The sequence below is a fragment of the Paramormyrops kingsleyae genome, chromosome 9, assembly GCF_048594095.1.
Source record: "Paramormyrops kingsleyae isolate MSU_618 chromosome 9, PKINGS_0.4, whole genome shotgun sequence".
Classification (NCBI taxonomy): domain Eukaryota; kingdom Metazoa; phylum Chordata; class Actinopteri; order Osteoglossiformes; family Mormyridae; genus Paramormyrops; species Paramormyrops kingsleyae.
In genome coordinates this window covers 25,271,491-25,290,045 of record NC_132805.1, presented here as the reverse complement: position 1 = coordinate 25,290,045, position 18,555 = coordinate 25,271,491, and the positions used below count along the sequence as shown (strand labels likewise).

The 18,555-nt window shown below is 40.8% G+C and overlaps 2 protein-coding genes across 7 annotated transcripts in view; one reads left to right on the top strand and one right to left on the bottom strand.

The window, feature by feature from the left end:
- LOC111845510 (uncharacterized) overlaps positions 1-7,733 on the top strand; it is a 67,626-nt gene extending 59,893 nt beyond the window's left edge. For 2 of the 4 annotated variants that reach the window (XM_072716630.1, XM_072716632.1), the window contains 7 exons: positions 2,940-3,026; positions 3,131-3,149; positions 3,277-3,308; positions 4,859-4,902; positions 6,653-6,722; positions 7,234-7,271; positions 7,386-7,733. In XM_072716630.1, coding sequence (XP_072572731.1) covers positions 2,940-3,026; positions 3,131-3,149; positions 3,277-3,308; positions 4,859-4,902; positions 6,653-6,722; positions 7,234-7,271; positions 7,386-7,475 — 380 coding nt within the window. In that variant the 3' untranslated portion in view covers positions 7,476-7,733. Of the gene's footprint in view, positions 1-617; positions 702-1,465; positions 1,508-2,640; positions 2,677-2,939; positions 3,027-3,130; positions 3,150-3,276; positions 3,309-4,858; positions 4,903-6,652; positions 6,723-7,233; positions 7,272-7,385 lie in introns of those variants that run through there. The other 2 variants (XM_072716633.1, XM_072716634.1) reach the window with 2 other exon arrangements.
- A 1,431-nt stretch (positions 7,734-9,164) lies between these two features.
- ccdc106a (coiled-coil domain containing 106a) lies at positions 9,165-16,745 on the bottom strand. Of its 3 annotated transcripts, none has more exons than XM_023815497.2 (8): positions 16,562-16,745; positions 16,011-16,077; positions 15,700-15,798; positions 14,838-15,032; positions 13,738-13,788; positions 13,468-13,653; positions 13,184-13,366; positions 9,165-12,804 (listed from the first exon to the last, which is right to left on the bottom strand). In XM_023815497.2, the coding sequence occupies exons 1-8, from the start codon at positions 16,598-16,600 to the stop codon at positions 12,488-12,490; spliced, it is 1,137 nt and encodes a 378-aa protein (XP_023671265.2). In that variant the 5' UTR covers positions 16,601-16,745; the 3' UTR covers positions 9,165-12,487. The 3 variants fall into 3 exon arrangements, with proteins under 3 accessions (XP_023671265.2, XP_072572724.1, XP_023671264.2); XM_072716623.1 differs by having other exon boundaries at positions 13,184-13,369; positions 14,838-15,002; XM_023815496.2 differs by having other exon boundaries at positions 9,168-12,804; positions 13,184-13,369; positions 16,562-16,744.
- Positions 16,746-18,555: the final 1,810 nt, after the last annotated feature.

Genomic DNA, 18,555 nt, shown 5'->3' with positions numbered 1-18,555 from the left:
GTTGTCCATAAATACATTGTTTCTCTATTTTTATTACAAATTCTTACTTACTACAGGAAATACAAGTAAGACTTAAACAATCATGGCTGAAAGTGCAGACTGTGGTGCTCTCTCACAAAAGAGTGTGTTTTATGTGAGGGTGAGAATGTGCCTTTAGTGAAGGAGTTTAACCTCTGGATGTTGCCCGTGAGAGATGGTGAGAGGGAACCTGAGACTGACAGGGATTGGCGGCTGCAGTTTATGTGAAAAAGCAAAGCATTCAAAGATGTATATTTTAATTTTAGTTTTAGTGTTTTACTTCATTACTGATTGTACTTGAGCTTCTTGTTTGTTTGAAAAAAACCCCAGTAATAAACAATGAAGAGCAACAGATGTAAAAATTTTGGTTTTTATTTTTATTGCAACTATTTTTAATATAAACCTTTATTTACAGATGATAAACTGAACCTTCCTACTGCTACGAGAAGTCCAACAAAAAGTAAGTTTCAGCAGTTATTACATTGCATCTTTCTAACCCAAAATCCTTTTAGTAATTGGGAAAATGACATTAAATACGTAATATCATTCTTTTTGTTTAGTCCATTTCTAAAGCAAATATTTTTCTATATTAGCTTCGAACCAACCAAAAACAACCAGGATTAGCAAGGGATCCACACACAGGACAACAATCACACCGGCCACTATGAAGCCAGAGAGTGCAGGTAAAGAAAAAATAATCATCTCTTGTCCATAAATACATTGTTTCTCTATTTTTATTACAAATTATTAAAATACAAGTAAGACATGTAAACAATCATGGCCTCATCAAAATCTGAAAGTGCAGATAAACTTCCTAATAGACAATAAAGTGTTATATCTTTTTCCTTTGGCTGCCCCTGTCAAAATGTAAGACCATAGTGCTCACTCAGAAAGGAGTGGATTTTATGTGAGGGAGAGAACATGCCAGGAGCGGCCTGGCGGTGCATTGGTTAGCACTGTTACTGTCATACATCTGTGACTGGGGTTCAAGTCTCCATCATGGCTCTGTTAGTTTGTATGTTCTCCCCATGTCATCATGGGGTTTCCTCTAAATATTCCAGTCCCCACCCACAGTCTAAAAACATACTGAGCTGAATTGGAGTTACCAAATTGCCATTGGTGTTCCATGTGATGTGTTGGTGCCCCATCCTGGGTTGTTCCCTGCCTTGCACCTATAGCCCCTTGGTTAGGCTCCAGACCCCTGCAACTCTGAACAGGACAAGCAGTTAGAGATGATGGACAGGAGGATATGCCTTTAGTGAAAGGGATTAAGTACATCAGGATGTTGTCTGTGAGTTTTACTTCATCACTGATTGTACTTGAGCTTCTTGTTTGTCTGTTTTTATTTTATTTTTTTTAAATAGCTATAAACAATGAAAAGCAGCAAATGTAAAGGTCTTGATGTATTTTTGTTGAAAATATTTTTAATATAAACCTTTATTTACAGACAATAAATCGAACCTGTCTACTGCTACAAGTACAACAAAAGGTAATTTCAGTCATAATATAGCATCTTTCTAACCTAAAATCCTTTAATAGGGAAAATTATAGTAAATATTTAATTCCATTAATTTTTGTTTAGTCAATTTCTAAAACAAACATATATTTTTCGATGTCTTAGCTTCCAAACAACCAAACACAACCCAGAATAGCATGGAATTCACCCACAGGACAACAATCACATCAGCTACTAAGAGACCAGAGACCATAGGTAAACAAAAAACAATCATCTGTTGTCCATAAATACATTGTTTCTCTATTTTTATTACAAATTCTTACTTACTACAGGAAATACAAGTAAGACGTAAACAATCATGGCTGAAGGTGCAGATAGACTTCCTTTGTTAGATTTCATATCTCTATACAGTCATTTTTAGATGTTTGCTGGAATTGGAGTATAAAAAAGTAATGTAATGTCCTTCAGTTACTTTACTTCTTACTCTTTTAAATCTATTTGTATCCAAACTTTAGAGTCAGTATGCCCAAGCAGTGTGTTTGTGTGTGCGTGTGTGTGTGTGTGAGTGAGGGATTTTAGAAAATTTCAAAATTTTTCTTTTAGATATTTTGCTGCCCATGTTTATGGTTGTATGGGTATGCAATTAAACAGATTTTAAAATGTAACTATGTGGGTTGCACAAATATTCAAACCTCTGCAATATTTGGGGAAATAACTTCGTGATATCTATAGCTCAAGGTTTCTCTTTATGTTTGAATAGTGCTTAGGGAATTAAGTTACTTTCCACTTTTACCATCCATCTCATTAAAGCAAATTTTAAACTTTAGCTTCCAAGAAACTAGGTGTCATGACTCGCGGAACACAGACCACATTACAAGCGACGGAGATCAGGAATGGGGTAAAATAAAAGGGTTTAATTGGTAGACGAAGGGGCATAACAGGCAAACTCAGCACGACACTACACGACAATACAATGACAGAACTAGAGAAACAAACTCTGACGTGGACTTAAATATACCGAACTAATACAGACAATTGGAAACAGCTGTTAAACACTGGGAATGGACAGGAGGTTAACGAGGGGGGCGTGGCACAGGAGGATCGGCACGATCGAGGTGTGACACCAGGTACATCTCAGAAAGAAACGAAATTGTCTGTTCTTACAGCATCTGCATCAACTACTAATGGAACAGAGACCAAAGGTAAAGAAAAAATACATAATTATATTGTTTCTGTACATTTCTTCCAAATCAATACTCGCTAAAGGATCTACAAGTAACACATATAAACAGTCCTGAGAGGTATGACAGTTTTATGGTATAGCAGTAAGCATATTTTAAAATGTACTTTTGGGGGTTGCACAAATATTCACACCTCTACAATATTTGGGGAAATAAATTTGCGATATCAGTTTGCGACTTTGCGTAAGAGGACATCAGTTTCGCCTCTGTTCTGTGTCTCACAGCTTTGACTCGTTTATGGGCAGCGGTGCTCTCTCTCACGGCTGTAATCCTGCTGGGAGTGACAGCTGTCTGTCTCTACAAGAGACACAGTGAGTATCATAGCACCCGTGCAACTCTGTGATCAAAGTGTGCAATCACTCATTTTTATCACTGATGTATCCATTTTAACACTCATGTTTATTCTGTCATTTAGAAAAACGTAGATCTGCAGGGTAAGATCTTTTATTTTGGCTTATTTCATTGCTTCAATTGCAGTTTACTCACTTTTTCAGCTGGTTTCTTTCAGCTGTTTAGTGTTTTTATTATTCCGGTACACATAACCTCTCTATAATCCAACAGAATCCAGCAAGAGCAGGCAAACAATACTGAATGTAAGTTGTTACACATGTATCTACACATAGCAACATATTGTGCTGACCAAACGAATTATTTTTAATAATGAACTTGTGGAACTGCACATGCGCAGAAAGGCTCGATAGCACGTCTCGATAGGTAGTATTTTATGACAGAACACCGGTCCCAAGCCCGGATTAATGGGGAGTGTTCTGTGCAGTTCCACCTTTTTGGGATTAGAGTTAGGTTTTAGGGGGTAGGGTTAGGGTTAAGGTAAGAGTTTTAGGGGTTTTGGGGGGTTAGGGTAAGAGTTAGGGTTAGGGCTATCGATTTGCACTACGATAGCATTTTTCTACAAGGCAGCATATATCGACAGAACAGTTAGGGTTGGCGTCAAGAAATTGAAACTATCTTCACTGCATCACTGATGTCAAAATGTGGGTAATATGTGGTTGTATAAATAAATGCGTTTAAGTAGGTTAATGATTCTGTGCTGTCTAAATTGTATAAAAAGTTAGGCTACATGACACTTGAATGGGCTATACCCGAATGCATGGATGCATTATGAGAATATGTTTATGTTTCTTTGACATCCACTTTCACTTCAAGGTGGGAATTGTGACACTGTGGCCATCTCTCCCAAGATGAATCCCTGAGTAGTGAAAGAGCATATCAATTTTTTAACATGGTTACTCTCTTCCTTGTAGGCTGCTGCGCTTTATTTTAATTTTTGAAATCACACAACGTACACATATATCCTCTGGTATGTCATGTGCTTTCGCATATCGTATAAATAATCGTAGTGGGCCGCCATGACCAAAAAATGCCAGGGCCATTTTTTGGTCCCAGTCCAGCCCTGATGGAAGCAAACAACACTCCCGTGCCGAGTTAGATGCTAATGAAAACGCACACATCCCACGACAAAACATTATATGGGTAGGATATTTACTATTTATGACATAAACGCACGATGACACAGATTTAATTACGAGATTAACAGATGCTAATGCTAGTGCAGGTAGCCCGAATAATTAGTCTTTACTGACTGGCCCTATGTATCTGGTAACGATTTGCATTACCTGCACTAATGTTATGTATGTATGTAATGTATGTCGGCATGTTAAGGTATACATACATGCTGTTCTATAAATGCCTAATGAATGCATTATGAAGGTGCAGTTAATATAAAGTATAAATATTCTAACACACAGCACTTCATGACGGCATTCAGACCCTTTTCTGAATCAGCAATGACCAGGGAATCTAGCTATGTTGAGCCCTTCTCCTAACCCAGTAGTTCTCAAACTCTTTTTGTATGGAGACTCCACAAAAAACACTTGTCATGTCTTGTAACCATGATAACATTTTGCAACCCCTTGCAATAATTTAGGGGGTCATGACCCGCAGTTTGAAAACCACTGTCCTAACCTATCAGTGGAAAAACTTTTTAATAATTCAGTTGCTGAGTTGGCCAGACAAGTGAACCGATATGGTGTGGAAGTGATCTTCAGGTAGGTTGTTTGTATTTTTTGCATACAGCAGACCAGCCATAAAGCCAGACCTGAACACGTTTTACTCTTTATTACAGACAGCCTCTTAGGCTTGGCCGGTAATTTGAACGCCGATAACACAGTGAGTATTACAGCCAAGTAAAGTGCGGCCCTGATGCCCTTTAACCACAATGTTAAATGCAATAGGTTTCTAGGTTGTTATCTGTGGTTCAGGAGATGTTACTCTGATCCAAGATAACCACACCTTCCGGATGTAAGACAGTTTGCTTATTAATGCTTATCTGCAGCCTGTGCCAAAAACTGAAAAGAGACATTTCCTTGCACGGGAGTGTCTGTTTGACTCTTCTGCATTTGACTTCCTGTCTGTCTGTATTCTCAACCTGGTCAGGAGATACAGGCAGACATATTAGAACAACAAGCTACAAACCCATTCACATTACAACAACTAGCTTCTAACAAGTGCTTGAAAAAACTGCATTGTGATGACAGACAGAAAAATGTATACAGTGGTAATTGCAGTATACTTGCTAGGAACTAGTTTTCCGCCATTCGATTTTTGGGAAATATGTGAAAATAAAAAAAGCACAAGGTACAATATGCAAAACAAAGCATATGGAGTATAAAAGCAGTGTTCAGGAAAACAAAAATATTTGTAATTTAGAGTTACAAGTCCATACATCTGACTTACAATACTACTAATACGCAAGTTTATCCAGTTTATAGGTGTTCGGATTCTGTGGCTGGTTCAGACCCTTAAGCACATCTCTCTAGGGTTGCTCTTTGATTCTGAGCTTTCTTCTCCTGTAAGTCACTTTGGATAACAGTGCCAGCTAAAAAAATAAATACAGTGTGGTAGATACATGGCTGTGTGTCAGACAGCTGTGTAAATTCCTATTATGACTCTTTTGGGCAATGCAGTGGCACAGTGGTGCAGTGGTTAGCGCTGCTGCCTCACAGCAAGAAGGTCTGGGGTTCAGTCCCGGGTCCTTTCTGTGTGGAGTTTGCACGCTCTCCCCACGTTCACATGAGTTTTCACTGGGGGCTGTGGTTTCCTCCCATGGTCCAAAAATGTGCAGGATAGGTTGATTGGTGTGTCTAAATTGGCCCTGTGTGTGTACCCTTTGGTGTGTTGGTGACTGCCTGTGGCCATTGTTCCCAGGATAGGTTCTGGTCCCTCCTGTAAGCCCAGTTGGGATTCAGCAGTTTCAGAAAATGGATGGACTCTTTTGGCTTTATTCATGTACTCTAGCTTCACACTCCCTTATGGAATTAGAGTGCTGACATTTCAGGGACTCCCCATGCCTGCGTTCCCACTTGCCTCTCCCTCCTACTTATGCTGCCACAGCCATATCTGCCAGAGCTACATTTACTAATGCACTTTTTTACCCCCCCCCCCCAACCCCTCCTGGGGTGTGCTGCCTGGAGCCTGAAAAAATTCAAGATATCCTACCGGTGACGTCCTTCCGGCCTGCTCGCCCCTTCTGCCTGTCATGGCTCTCCTGCCTGCCCTGCTGCTGTACCTCTGTCCGTCCTGCTATCATAAGCAGCACCAGCACCTGCCTGTCAACAGCTGCCTGCCCTCCGCATTTAGACTTTTGAATCTTAATATCTCATAAATAAGGATTTTTCCATCTTGCTCATTTGACTTCCTCTGCCGACCCAGGGAGGATGGGCTCCCCCTTTGAGTCTGGTTCCTCCTAAGGTTTCTTCCTAATAGGGAGTTTTTCTTGCCCCTGATGCCTCTGGCTTGTTCACTGGGGACTTTGGGCAGGAATAATGTAAAGTGTTTTGAGACAATGTAATGTTGTGAAAATGTGCTATTAAACAAATAAAATTGAATTGGCTTGTGTCTTACATCTTCTCCATTCTAGGCTGGGAAAGAGCAAATCATCTACTCCATTGTGGCAGATCATCCTTCAAGCGGTAAACCACCAACTTACGGTATTTAAAAAGTCACATCTTTATCATCTCTCACAAAACTGAGTGTTAATTCTCAGAATGGTAGTAAGTAAAGGCAGTTGTAACGAGTTGTATGATCCATCCATCCACCAAAGCACTTATCCTTTTTGGGTGGTGGTGGGGGGGGTCCAGAACTCAGAGATCTCAGAAGCAACAGGCATGAGGTGGGGAACAACCCAGGATGGGGGGGTAAGCCCGTCACAGGGCACACTCACACTTGCACACCTATGGGCAATTTAGTTACTCCAATTAGCCTGTCTTTGGACTGTGGAGAGACTTGAACCCAGGTCCCAGAAGTGTGAGGCAACAGTGCTAACCACTGCACCTGGCTGATCATTTTTGTTTATTTTCTTTATTGTGTCATATTCAAACTTAATAACTATGTACTTTGTATTATATATAAGTTTGGATCATAAATGTTGGTAACCAAACTATGCGAGTAAGTGAGCTGGCCTACGCTTTACATTGATCATTGTATTTTTTTATATTACAGACTTAGTAGGAAGTGGGGGCAATACAGCAAAGTCACAGGTAGGCAACGCCGATGGCTGATTTCAAGACCCAGACCTTACCGGAATGTTTACCGATTTCAATGAGTTTAAACACTATAAACTTGAGGTCTTTTCTTTCCCCTCTATCCATCAGGAAGATCACCACTATGCCAGTATCGGTGACCTGTCCTCTGCTGCCATCACGGAACAGAACCCAATCTACAGCCTTGTGCAGAACCACTGAGAAACTGCTTTCTCACTGCAGTCTTAAAGCAAGCACATGAGACTTTCTGTACCTTTTGTCAGCTACAGTATATATTCACAGCAGATATTTACTCTACTGAGAACTTTGTGTAATTTATTCAAGTCAAACTTTCACATGATTTAAAAACATGCAGGCATATAGTGAAACAAAACAGCTTTATATCAAATACGACAAGTTAGGCACACATGGCAATAATGAATAAATGAATATGCTGTACATAGTGCAACTTTCGACTAACACTGTGCAGTGAGTTTGATTGTACATTCTTAGTTTATAAATCTACTGTAAACAGCTTACAGTGAAGAATGAGAGGTAATAAATGAGGAATGATAGCAGAATCTTAAGGGTTGAAGAGGCCATGGGAGGAGTGAAGAGGACCGCTGAGAATACGAAGATTCCTTGGATGATTGGCAGAAGATCTCAATGCAGTCCTTGACTGTCCTCACTGCCCAGTGCGGGGTACTGCGTTCTGGGGCTTTGCAGCTCCCACGCAATAGGAAAGAATTATTTATATGTGTATTACAGCCATGTACAGTAGTATGCAAAAGTTTGGGCACCCCTTGATAAATTACATATTTTGGTAATTTTTTTATGGAAAAGATGTAAACACAGTCTCTGTAGGAAATGGAAAAAATGCACAATATTTTCACAAAACATTGATGCATAGTTACTTTTATGTCATAAATTGAACAAAGATAAAAAATAAAAACATTATTATGGCACTCTGCAAAAGTTTGGGTACCCTACATAATCAGTACTTAGTAACACCTCCTCTGGCAGATATCACAGCTTGCAAACGCTTTTTATAGCCAGCTAAAAGTTTTTCAATTCTTGTACTTGGGATTTTCTCCCATTCTTCCTTGCAAAAGGCTTCTAGTTCTGTAATATTCTTTGGTCATCTTGCATGCACAGCATTATATATTTATATAAATTCTGTTCTGGTTATAGCTTATGATTCTCAGAATGAAAACTTGAAACCAAGGCAGGAAAAATATTCTGACTGAATATTTCAGAAGTAGCTCACAGTTCCCTCTAAGATATCTGGCTGTGTGCCTGCATACCTTCCTGTAGAGGTCTGTGTGAGGGGAGAAGATGCACCTCAAAAAAAAAGGCCAGATTAAAAATAAGAAGTTGCATGAGTCATTCGTAGCAGGATGCTCTGCCCTTTGCTGTATCACAGCCTTGCATGTCACTCCCAGTACAATGTGGAAATAACAAACAACAACAACAAACAAATTTATTTTTGTATAGCGCATTATCACAACATTACATCATCAACGCTTTACAGAATCCCCACCCAAAGCCCCCAGTGAGTAAGCCATAGGCGACAGTGGCAAGGAAAAACTCCAGAGAAGGAAGAAACCTTGTTAGGGACCAGACTCAAAGGGGGAGCCCATCCTCCAGGGGCCGGCAGGCAGAGTCAAATACAGTAAAATTTCAGACACAAATGGGGAGCAGGGGGGAGATGACAGCCGGTGCCAACGCTCCCTCCAATCGCCAGGCAACCAGAAGGCAGGCAGCGGGTCATACATGGAAGATGACACAGGCATAATGGCGAGCTGGATGCACGGACATCATTGGTAGTGGCGACGTCGCATGTTGCAGAGTGTGCTGGACATCTTGATAGATTGAGGTCTCCAGGCAGCACCCCCCAGGAGGAGTAGGGGAAATAAAATATGCAATTAGTCAAAGTAGGGGAGACTATAGGCAGTGCTAAAAGTTAGATGAGTGCAATATGAAGTGCAATGTGCAAGCTCCGGCAGATATGGCTATGGCAGCATAAGTAGGAGGGAGAGGCAGGAGGGAATGCAGGCATGGGGAGTCCCTGAAATCCCAGAATCCCACATGCGATTGTGAAGCTAGAGTGATAGCACTGTCAATTCAGTTTATCCAAAGCCAATGGCACCGATCCCCACCCAGCTCTACACCTCACACTATAGGTCTAACTGGGAGTGAGGAGTTAGCTAGAGCTAGAGCTAGTGTCCATATAAGCTAAACTAAACAGGTGTATTTTTAGTCTAGACTTGAATATTGAGAGTGAGCCTGAAACCCGCACATCCGGTGGGTTTCTAATAATGTTACCAAGAGTTAGCATGTATAGGGTAAACAGTAGTGGGCCCAGTACTGATCCCTGTGGGACGCCATATGTGACTTTGGTGGCCTTGGATGATTCGTTGTTCACATGTGCATACTGATAGCGATCAGTTAAATATGAGCGGAACCAAGAGAGTGCTGTCCCCGTAATGCCAACTACACCTTCTAACCGGTCCAAGAGGATATTATGGTCCACAGTATCGAATGCTGCAGTTAAATCTAGTAATACCAACAGCGATATACAGCCACGGTCAGAAGCCATAAGTAAATCATTCCTTACTTTGACTAGAGCAGTTTCTGTGCTATGGTTTGGTCTAAAGCCAGACTGATATAATTCATTAGTATTATTTTTTTTGTAGGAAAGAAGACAACTGACGAACTACAACCTTTTCCATGATCTTTGAAATGAAAGATTTGAGATAGGTCTATAGTTCCAAGGTCTCATTATTGATAGGCATAAGACTAGCAGGAGCCTGGCAGCCATAGGTAGCTAAGGACGTGCACTGGATGGTCTGTCTAATCTTAGTTATTTTACCATGTCCCTCTCTGTCCTGTTCTCCCTCTGCTCTGTGCTTTAGTACAGTCCCTCTCTATCCTGTTCTCCCTCTGCTCTGTGCTTTAGTACAGTCCATCTCTGTCCTGTTCTCCCTCTGCTCAATGCTTTAGTACAGTCCCTCTCTATCCTGTTCTCCCTCTGCTCAGTGCTTTAGTACAGTCCATCTCTGTCCTGTTCTCCCTCTGCTCTGTGCTTTAATACAGTCCCTCTCTATCCTGTTCTCCCTCTGCTCTGTGCTTTAGTACAGTCCATCTCTGTCCTGTTCTCCCTCTGCTGTGTACTTTAGTACAGTCCCTCTCTGTCATGTTCTCCCTCTGCTGTTCTTTAGCATGGTCCCTCTCTAGGTCCAGTTTTCTCCAGTGACCCTGGTGACCCTAACTGCTCTGCACCTGATGCCCACCACAGAAAACTTTCTATTGGGTTTTTGAACCTCACATCTGCTCCCTACACAGCCTCCTGAGAATCCAGCATTGCACACATACCCAACAGAGGAAATGAACAGAGCAGAGCATTGACAGAGACTTGGCTGTTGTCAGACAATTCAGAAATACAGAAAGGTTGCCAAAGAAGCTAAGGGCCAGTTTAGGGCACTCGTGGGAGAGAAGGGCCCAGTCTCAGACCCTGAGTGAAGGGAGCTGGATTCCAAAGCAAATACCTCAAAGATGGGCAAGAGAGCCAGGCATCTGCAGGACACGGAAGTGCTAGAGATCAGAGGCATCTTTTAACTTTAGATGTAAAAGAGCTCATTGCAAAACTCACACCAATCTCCATCATGAACAAAACAAACCAACCTACAATTTTTATAAGAAACAAAATGCTTTATTAGCATTTCTAAATTATCATAATTAGTATAATGAACAAGATGCATTTTTTAGTAGGACAAATACCTCTTGCTTTGTAGAATATATTAATATACTCTGATTTATATACTCAAATAAAGCATTATGATTTAAACAGACGCGGACCATCAATCATCACATAGGTTGTACATCACATAACGATAGATTCCTGAGGCAGAACTGAAGACTCACTCTGACCCGTATTGAGCACTACTGCACACAGCTTGAGTTTCAGAGGGTTTGGCAACACAAAAACAAGAAGTGGTGACAGACGTGAAAATTCACAGGGGTTAGATGTCACGCTCTCATTTTCACATAGTGCTCAAGCTATTACAGTCAGTTGGGGGGGGTGTCAATTTCTGTATTTAACTGTACATAATACACACACTACTTAGATATACTAAAGCTAATAACACTTGATTACACCAGAATATTTTGCTAAATAAGACACTGAAATTGACAGCTGTCAACATTTGAACTTTGTTAAATTAGAATCCTCTTTAAAATGTCAAAATTGCTGTATTTCAATTCAGAAGAAAATGCATATCTGATATAAATGGGAGCAGAGAACCACATTTTCTTTTCCCATTAAAAAAAAAATCTTTCCAAATTCACAGACGATTGCAACCATTACCAGAGCACATTTTCCAAATTATTGCATTTTATATCATAAAGCATGCAATGACAGTAGTACAAAACTAGCTCAAATACAAATCAGAAGCATAACCGCAGAACTGTTCAATTTACCAAAGTATAGCACAGCAAAATGATCAATACATTAAATAATATACTACTGCAATGATATGTCAGCCTGCAATGCACAAATAACGGTGTATTTCATTATACATACTACAATTTTTTTAATCAGATCATTGAAGTACAGGACATAAATATAGCCTATAGTAAAAGGGTGTAACACTTTTGATTACAGCAAGCAGACATATTGTGCAAATAGCATTAACTGAGAAAACGGAATGAGGATCAGAGAAAGGAAGTGGCCATGCAGTGTGTTTGCATGTGCACATATGTGTATAAAACCGCATCAATGGTTACAACAGCGCTTGTTTTTAATGGTTGGTCTGTCTATGGATACTGGTGAATTGCATACATTTCTCTGGTTAGTCATAATCACACCAACTCTGAGATACCACAAAGGTCACATTACAATACCATACATTTCAATTCATTGTACCTATTAATGCCTTTTCCAAAGAGCTCCGAGCGCGAGTCAGACGGGCGGTAGTGACCTTTTACCAGCTCTGCTCGCCCACACTTTTGTAGCATTAGATTCTCAAACCTTTTTCAGAGACCAAGATGGTGTTAGAAAACTAAACAATCAACAACCCACCAAAACACTGAGCCCTAACTGCCCAGCATGGCCACATAACAAAAGCCAGCACAGCTCATTTCTGGAGCCACATCTACCAGAAGGTCTTCCTTCCATGATCCCAAATCCCACTGAAGAGATGGGTAAAGCCCTCCCTCCCTGCCTCTCTCTCCAATTAGTGTCTGAACCTGTAGGAGATGGGCAGCAGCAGATGGTTCTTCTTTAACTCCTGGACTTTCATCCGCGTCTTCTCATCTAGGGAGACGTAGCAGCGTCGAGCATAGTCCAAAAGCTTTTCCTTAGAGGGGTCAAACTCGCCAACCTCCGCCACCTTCTCGGGGGCCACCAACAGCAGCTCTGCGATGGGTGTTGTCGAGGCAACCGTGTTGCGGTCCACTCCATGGATTTGGAACGCCTTAGACATGTTCTTTAACCGCTGGTACGTCATTAGGATCTTTTTGTACCGGAAAAGCACCCCGGCCGCATCTTTAACTGCAACATGGTGGGAGGCAAGTAGAAAACACCAGGATTCATCGAGGTCTCTGACAAACAAGCATTCCAGCTAACACTGAGGAATATGCTACTCTGGCAAATTCACACTCTGGAGTTACTGCATCAGATTCTTTAGTTCTCAGACTTAAAAACTCAAGGATTTAGTTTAGCAAATGCCCTACCCGGGTACATCCTGCAGATTACACTAAAGTGGGTTTGACACCCAGTCAGCCTGTCACTCGTGCAACTTAAGAGGACCGCAGTTTCCAACCCATAAACTCTGATAGATGAAAAAGTGCCAGTGGAGGAGTGGCAAAGAATGAGAATGAGAATTAAGAGCGCAGTCCAAGCCACTGACATCACACAGCCAAACTCTCACCTCTCTGCCTCTCCTTCGCTCGGGCAATCCTGCAGTTTCGCCGCCTCATCACGCCCGGAGGTCCACTGCTGGATCCCGATCCCAGGCTGTTCAAAGTCACAACCCCCGTCATTGCATCACTCCCAGCCATTGAGCTCTCTTCCTCAAAGTAACCACCTTGGTCAAAGAGCTCTTCCTCTCCAACTACTGTCAGGGAACATAAAGGCACAAAAATGAACGGGATACACTCCCCATAACACAAACACCTTGATGCTCCAAAACAGACTAGCATCCCACCACCTCACCAGGTGTCCTGTCCATCTTTTCATTGTTGCTCCTGGCTTGTCCTTGAATCAGCATGTCTGGGGGTGCCGGAGAAAACATGCGTCCCATTTGATTGCCGGTCTGGCCGGAATTAACCTGAGCACTGCCGGACGGGTCTGAAGATGCTGGCTTTCGGGAATATAGTCGACGGGGTGTAAAGTGGTGCTCTATGAGATAGACACAATAACGTTCATTCTTAAAAAGGAAACTGATTACATATTAACAGTGACAATCTGAAAATGAAGGCTTACCCCTTTCATTTGCTCTCCTCCTTCCCCATGAGAACATTTTCGATTCATAGCCTTAGAAGAAATAAAAAAAGACCCTTTATGTCGAAAAATTTCATGCATCTGTCTTTTAAACAGAATATTTTGTTGGGCCGCCTTTAACTTTCACTGTGGTGCACATTCGTTAATGCATTGTTTCCATGTGCTTATGGAGCATCTCGACATTTTTTCCATCCAGATTTGCATTAATTTCTCGTCAAGATCTTGTATTGATGACACGTGAGTTGGTCCACTCAGTAAAGTCTTCTTCAGCACATCTCAAAGACTTTCAATGGGGTTAAAGTCAAAACTCTGTGCTACCCAATTCACATGTGAAAATGATTCCTTGCGCTGCCTAAACTACTCTAACAGTTCAAGCCCTATAAATCTTGGCAATATTGTCCCGAAAGAGGTCCATGACTTTAGGTAGGTAATAAATAAATAAATAAATAAAATATATGCATTGATGGGATAACCTGGCCATTCAGTAGATTCAGGTATTCAGCTGACTTCACCTTATTGCTGCATAATGATGCTAAGCTTTCATAAAGATCCTATCATTGGCTTTTAAGTACCTAATGATTTAAATTCAAGCAGTGACTTTTTTTTTTTGGCCTGGCAGTGTACAAAACCATGTTGCAGAATAGTGTACAAGAATAATAACCTATACTGTAAGGTGTGAAATGTCAGGGACCTCCCAGTTAGTGGGTATTCTGGTTGCAATCACAGCAAAGCTCTTTACCATAGTTTAAACAATTTAAAATTACATCCACATGTGTTTCCTTTGGGGAAACTTGCTAAGGTGAACTGAAGGTACCAAATTGCCCATAGGTGTGCATGTGTGAGTGAACGATGCGTGAGTGTGCTCTTATGAAGGCTATGATGGGTTGGCACCCCATCCTGGGTGATTCCCTGCCTGGTGCCCATAGCTGCCAAGATAGGCTCCTGACTCCCATGACCCTGAATTGCATGAATGTGTTTTCACTTAAACTGATATGATCAATACTAAACTGGGAAAAGTAAAGGAATCGGTATGAGTTTTCATAAATCTAATATCTTCTTGTGTCATAGGCCTCCCACAGTACCGTTTCTCTCCTGGCTCTTCGTGGAGAAGATGAAGCGGTCCAGTTGGCAGCGGAGGAAGTCGCGCTCCTCTTCCAGGTCCTCGATGCGTTTCTGCAGCCATGAGTTCTTCTCCAGGGAGATCTGCAGCTGAGTGCGCAAGTTGGTGATCAGGAGGTAGGAGGATCCTGATGGGGGGAGACCCGATGACGATGACTCTGACAGAAAGGGGGCAGAAACATGCAGGGAAGGAACTTATACATAAACTCCAGCATTTTAGTTGTGTGTGACATGAAAATAATACCACTCAGTAAACGAGAAATAATTACGTAATAAAACACTTTTTTTTTTTGGGAACACGAGTAGAAAGTTGACAGAGCTTTTAATCAGCCCTGGAACAGAAGTTTATAGTAAAACAATGTGACATTTTAAAATACCACTGTGACTTTCTGCCATTTGTATTATTTTTCCATTAATAGTTAAGCCTTTCATAATTCCTAGAAACAAATTTGTTCATAGATTATCACTGTTTGTGGACATTTTGCACTCATTTGCCCTGTCTGAATTAAAAATCCCTTCTTTGTGTAGGCTAACCAATGTTGGCACAAGCAAAGCTAGCCCTATTTTCGACCATTTGGCATTTTTTGTTTAATGAATCATACACATTTCCACAGTGTTAACTTGCATGTTATTAATCTAGCATTTCATCATCATCACCATCTAAGCATCTGAAATGCAATTTGTGATAAACAGATGAAAAGTCTCATTTGCACCTGATTTACTTTTTAGTGTAAGGTTATGTTTATTCTTGACCGTTAAATTAAGGTTATAACAAATAATGTTTAGATTTTAAAGTTGTTTACCAAATTCCTGAAACAATCTTACCTTCAAAGCTTTGTTCATTCTGCCTAAAAAAGCCAGACTGTTCAAAGGTGTTGACCTCGAAGGGAATGGAAATTTCATAACCGTCCTCATTCTTTAAAGCTGAAGAGACGGAGAGAAATGGAAAAGAAAAAAAAGTGACTAATGGTGCACTGATGCATCGCGACAAACGTAAATGTGGTAAAACACCATATGCCAAATTGTCAGAATGACATGTACGGGATGGTCACTCTACACTGACATACGGGTAACCAGCTACACGCCTGTATAGGGATTCATGACAATTTATCAAGACGAAATAAAGCATAACTTACCGTGTATGTGGGGCGACCCCGTTTCCTCCCCCTTCACGCTTCCGGTTTCCTGCCTCTCGCGAGCTCCCTGTTTTCCCAAAATTTGACATATAAGCCAAAGGGGTTATGCAGGATACAGAGACCCAATATGTCTTTCTCTTTACATTTATAATAACAATAATAATATCTAAATTGCATTTCAAAGGAATGTGCAGTCTCCCTAATTTTCTATTTTTGTTTGCTACAATAATTATAATAACTGGGGGGGTGCAATTAATTAGTGAACTGCAGGTCTAATTCTTTTTACATCAGTTCTCAGGTGGCTCGTCAGAGTCGTCAATACCACCTTGCTATGTTCTGCCACAAACAGCGACATTTGTTTCATATCTATGTCATACAAGTGGAGAAGGCAGACCCCTAAAACATAAATCCAAGCATTACCCGGGTCACCTAACTTAGATCTCCTACCCAATTCTCCAGATAACTATCCAACTAGCTAGTCCTTCATCTCTTCGTTACATCTATACCTGTGTTTTTTCTAACACTGTGACAATAAATTAACATAAACAAACCATTTCTTCTTGCATTATTTTTTTTTCTTTCTCACGCATTAGCTAGTACTATTCCTGTTTTTCGCCAGATACCCGTTTGTATTTTTTACCCTCACATTGTAGCTAACAGATAATACGCTTTTATCACGATGCTGGGTTTTCCCGTGGCGGAGATTTACTTCCGGTCACGCATGTCGCGATAAGAGAGCGTTCATAATGGTCAAGAATTGTTAAAAACGAACAGAGCACTGTAAGGGATCGTCAATAAATTACACAAACCATCCCGATACCCTGTAATTGACGTCTACGTTTCTGAAAAATTCTAAATTAATGTACAAAAGGCTGCATAAATGTCGCTTTCTAAACATCATAAAGACCCCAAATTGCTCCAGGAGGACAGCCCTATTTCTGAAAGCTATGCCAATATAGTAACTATATAACGTTGATTTGGCGGCATACTTCATTTACTTTTCTAGTATATATTGTTATTTACCTCGGTAATGTAAATAATGATTTACATCGGAATTAAACCTCTGGTGATTATTGCATAACAATTAAACAAGGCTGAGCCAATCAATACCAAGACAGGTGAATGATCGGTGTCAGGTAACTCGCCTCCTCTGGAAGAGACGAAGGTGGACCCGGAAGCAAGCCAGCGGATCTTGGGAAGTCTGTACTTTTTCCAGTAAAAACCCTAACAACAATATAAAGTGTTGCGGAAGAGTGTGCGGGAAATCACTCTTTGAGAGGTGAGATTAAATGGTGCATAAAATTCACAGTATACACAAGGACTCTATAGATTGTGTATAGTATGTAAAAATCAGCGACGGGTGTATTTTGGTAAACGAAAAATGACTATTCAAGGGTGGAGTCCTTTGTAGAAACAAAATTCAGGGATCATTGTATCAGAAGTTCAAACAAGTAAATTACTGTAGCAGTATTCATAGATGGAAGGTTACATTGACCGTCAGGGGGAATTCCACTTAAAAAAAATTGAAAAAGGTGTTATTTCATGTACACTTATGAGTAAACACGCAAGAGTAGCGCGTTTATTGCAAAAGACTGCCAGAGATATTTCATATCCGGCTTGGTATTAACACCCACGTTTTAATGTGTACATTAAATGATTGAGTAAATTAAATTATGATTGTTTAATATGATGTGTTGTGCTTATCGTACTTGCTGGTATTCGTAAATTACAGATCTCAATTAGTCATAGTGCTGCAAGTACCAGATGAGCTATTTATCATAGTATATTGACTATAAATATCGTCACTGACAAATCCACTGCATCCTTTAGGTGACCATGTTGCCCCGCTATGAAGGCCTGTCACACTGCAAATTAGCACTTGTGTTTGCTGTGCTGATGGACTTGCTAGGTGTCACAGCTCTGCTGGTGGGAGTGTTTGCTCCTCTGGAAATTAAGGGCAGGGATTTTGGAGACTTCCTAGTATACTCGGGGGCACTGCTGGTTCTGATGTCCCTGGGGGGTTGGGTCATGTGGTACAGCGGCAACATTGATGGCTTGACATCGCGTAAGGAACTGGGATACATCGGAACCGCAGTGGACCAGCTGGCACGGACTCTCAGTCGGAAGATGACAAGACGGATTCACAGTGGCCCCTAGGACTCTTGGATTTTGGAGGGAGAAGGTCAGTCTAAGCCAAGGGTGCGCAGCTACTTTTCCCATACAAATCCAAACCGGTGCCTGAAAAAAATAGCCAATCCCTGATCTAAGCAACAATGGAAAACAATTTTTAAGCAATCAAAATAATTACATAGCCTTTTCATTCCGTTTGCTACAAAACCGTTTGCCTCCGATTTCATAATAATTCTTTGCAGTAAGATTTTAACAGACTGTGAAACATTGAGAAATTTGTATTTCTTATTTTGGTTTGTAATGTTTTTGAAAAGTACATTTTAATGGTGTTTGTATAATTGAAAATATTAATTACTGTGAAATCTCTCAAATGAGAATATAGCACCCTGTGGTTCTCCTGCTGTACAACTCACGG

Coding starts and splice junctions, on each gene's coding strand:
- ccdc106a (XM_023815496.2), bottom strand. CDS start 16,600: ATGCGTGAGAAAGAAAAAAAAATAATGCAAGAAGAAATG. Junction 13,654..13,737: donor GAGGAGAGCAAATGAAAGGG/GTAAGCCTTCAT, acceptor TCTATCTCATAG/AGCACCACTTTACACCCCGT. Junction 12,805..13,183: donor AGCGAAGGAGAGGCAGAGAG/GTGAGAGTTTGG, acceptor ACCATGTTGCAG/TTAAAGATGCGGCCGGGGTG.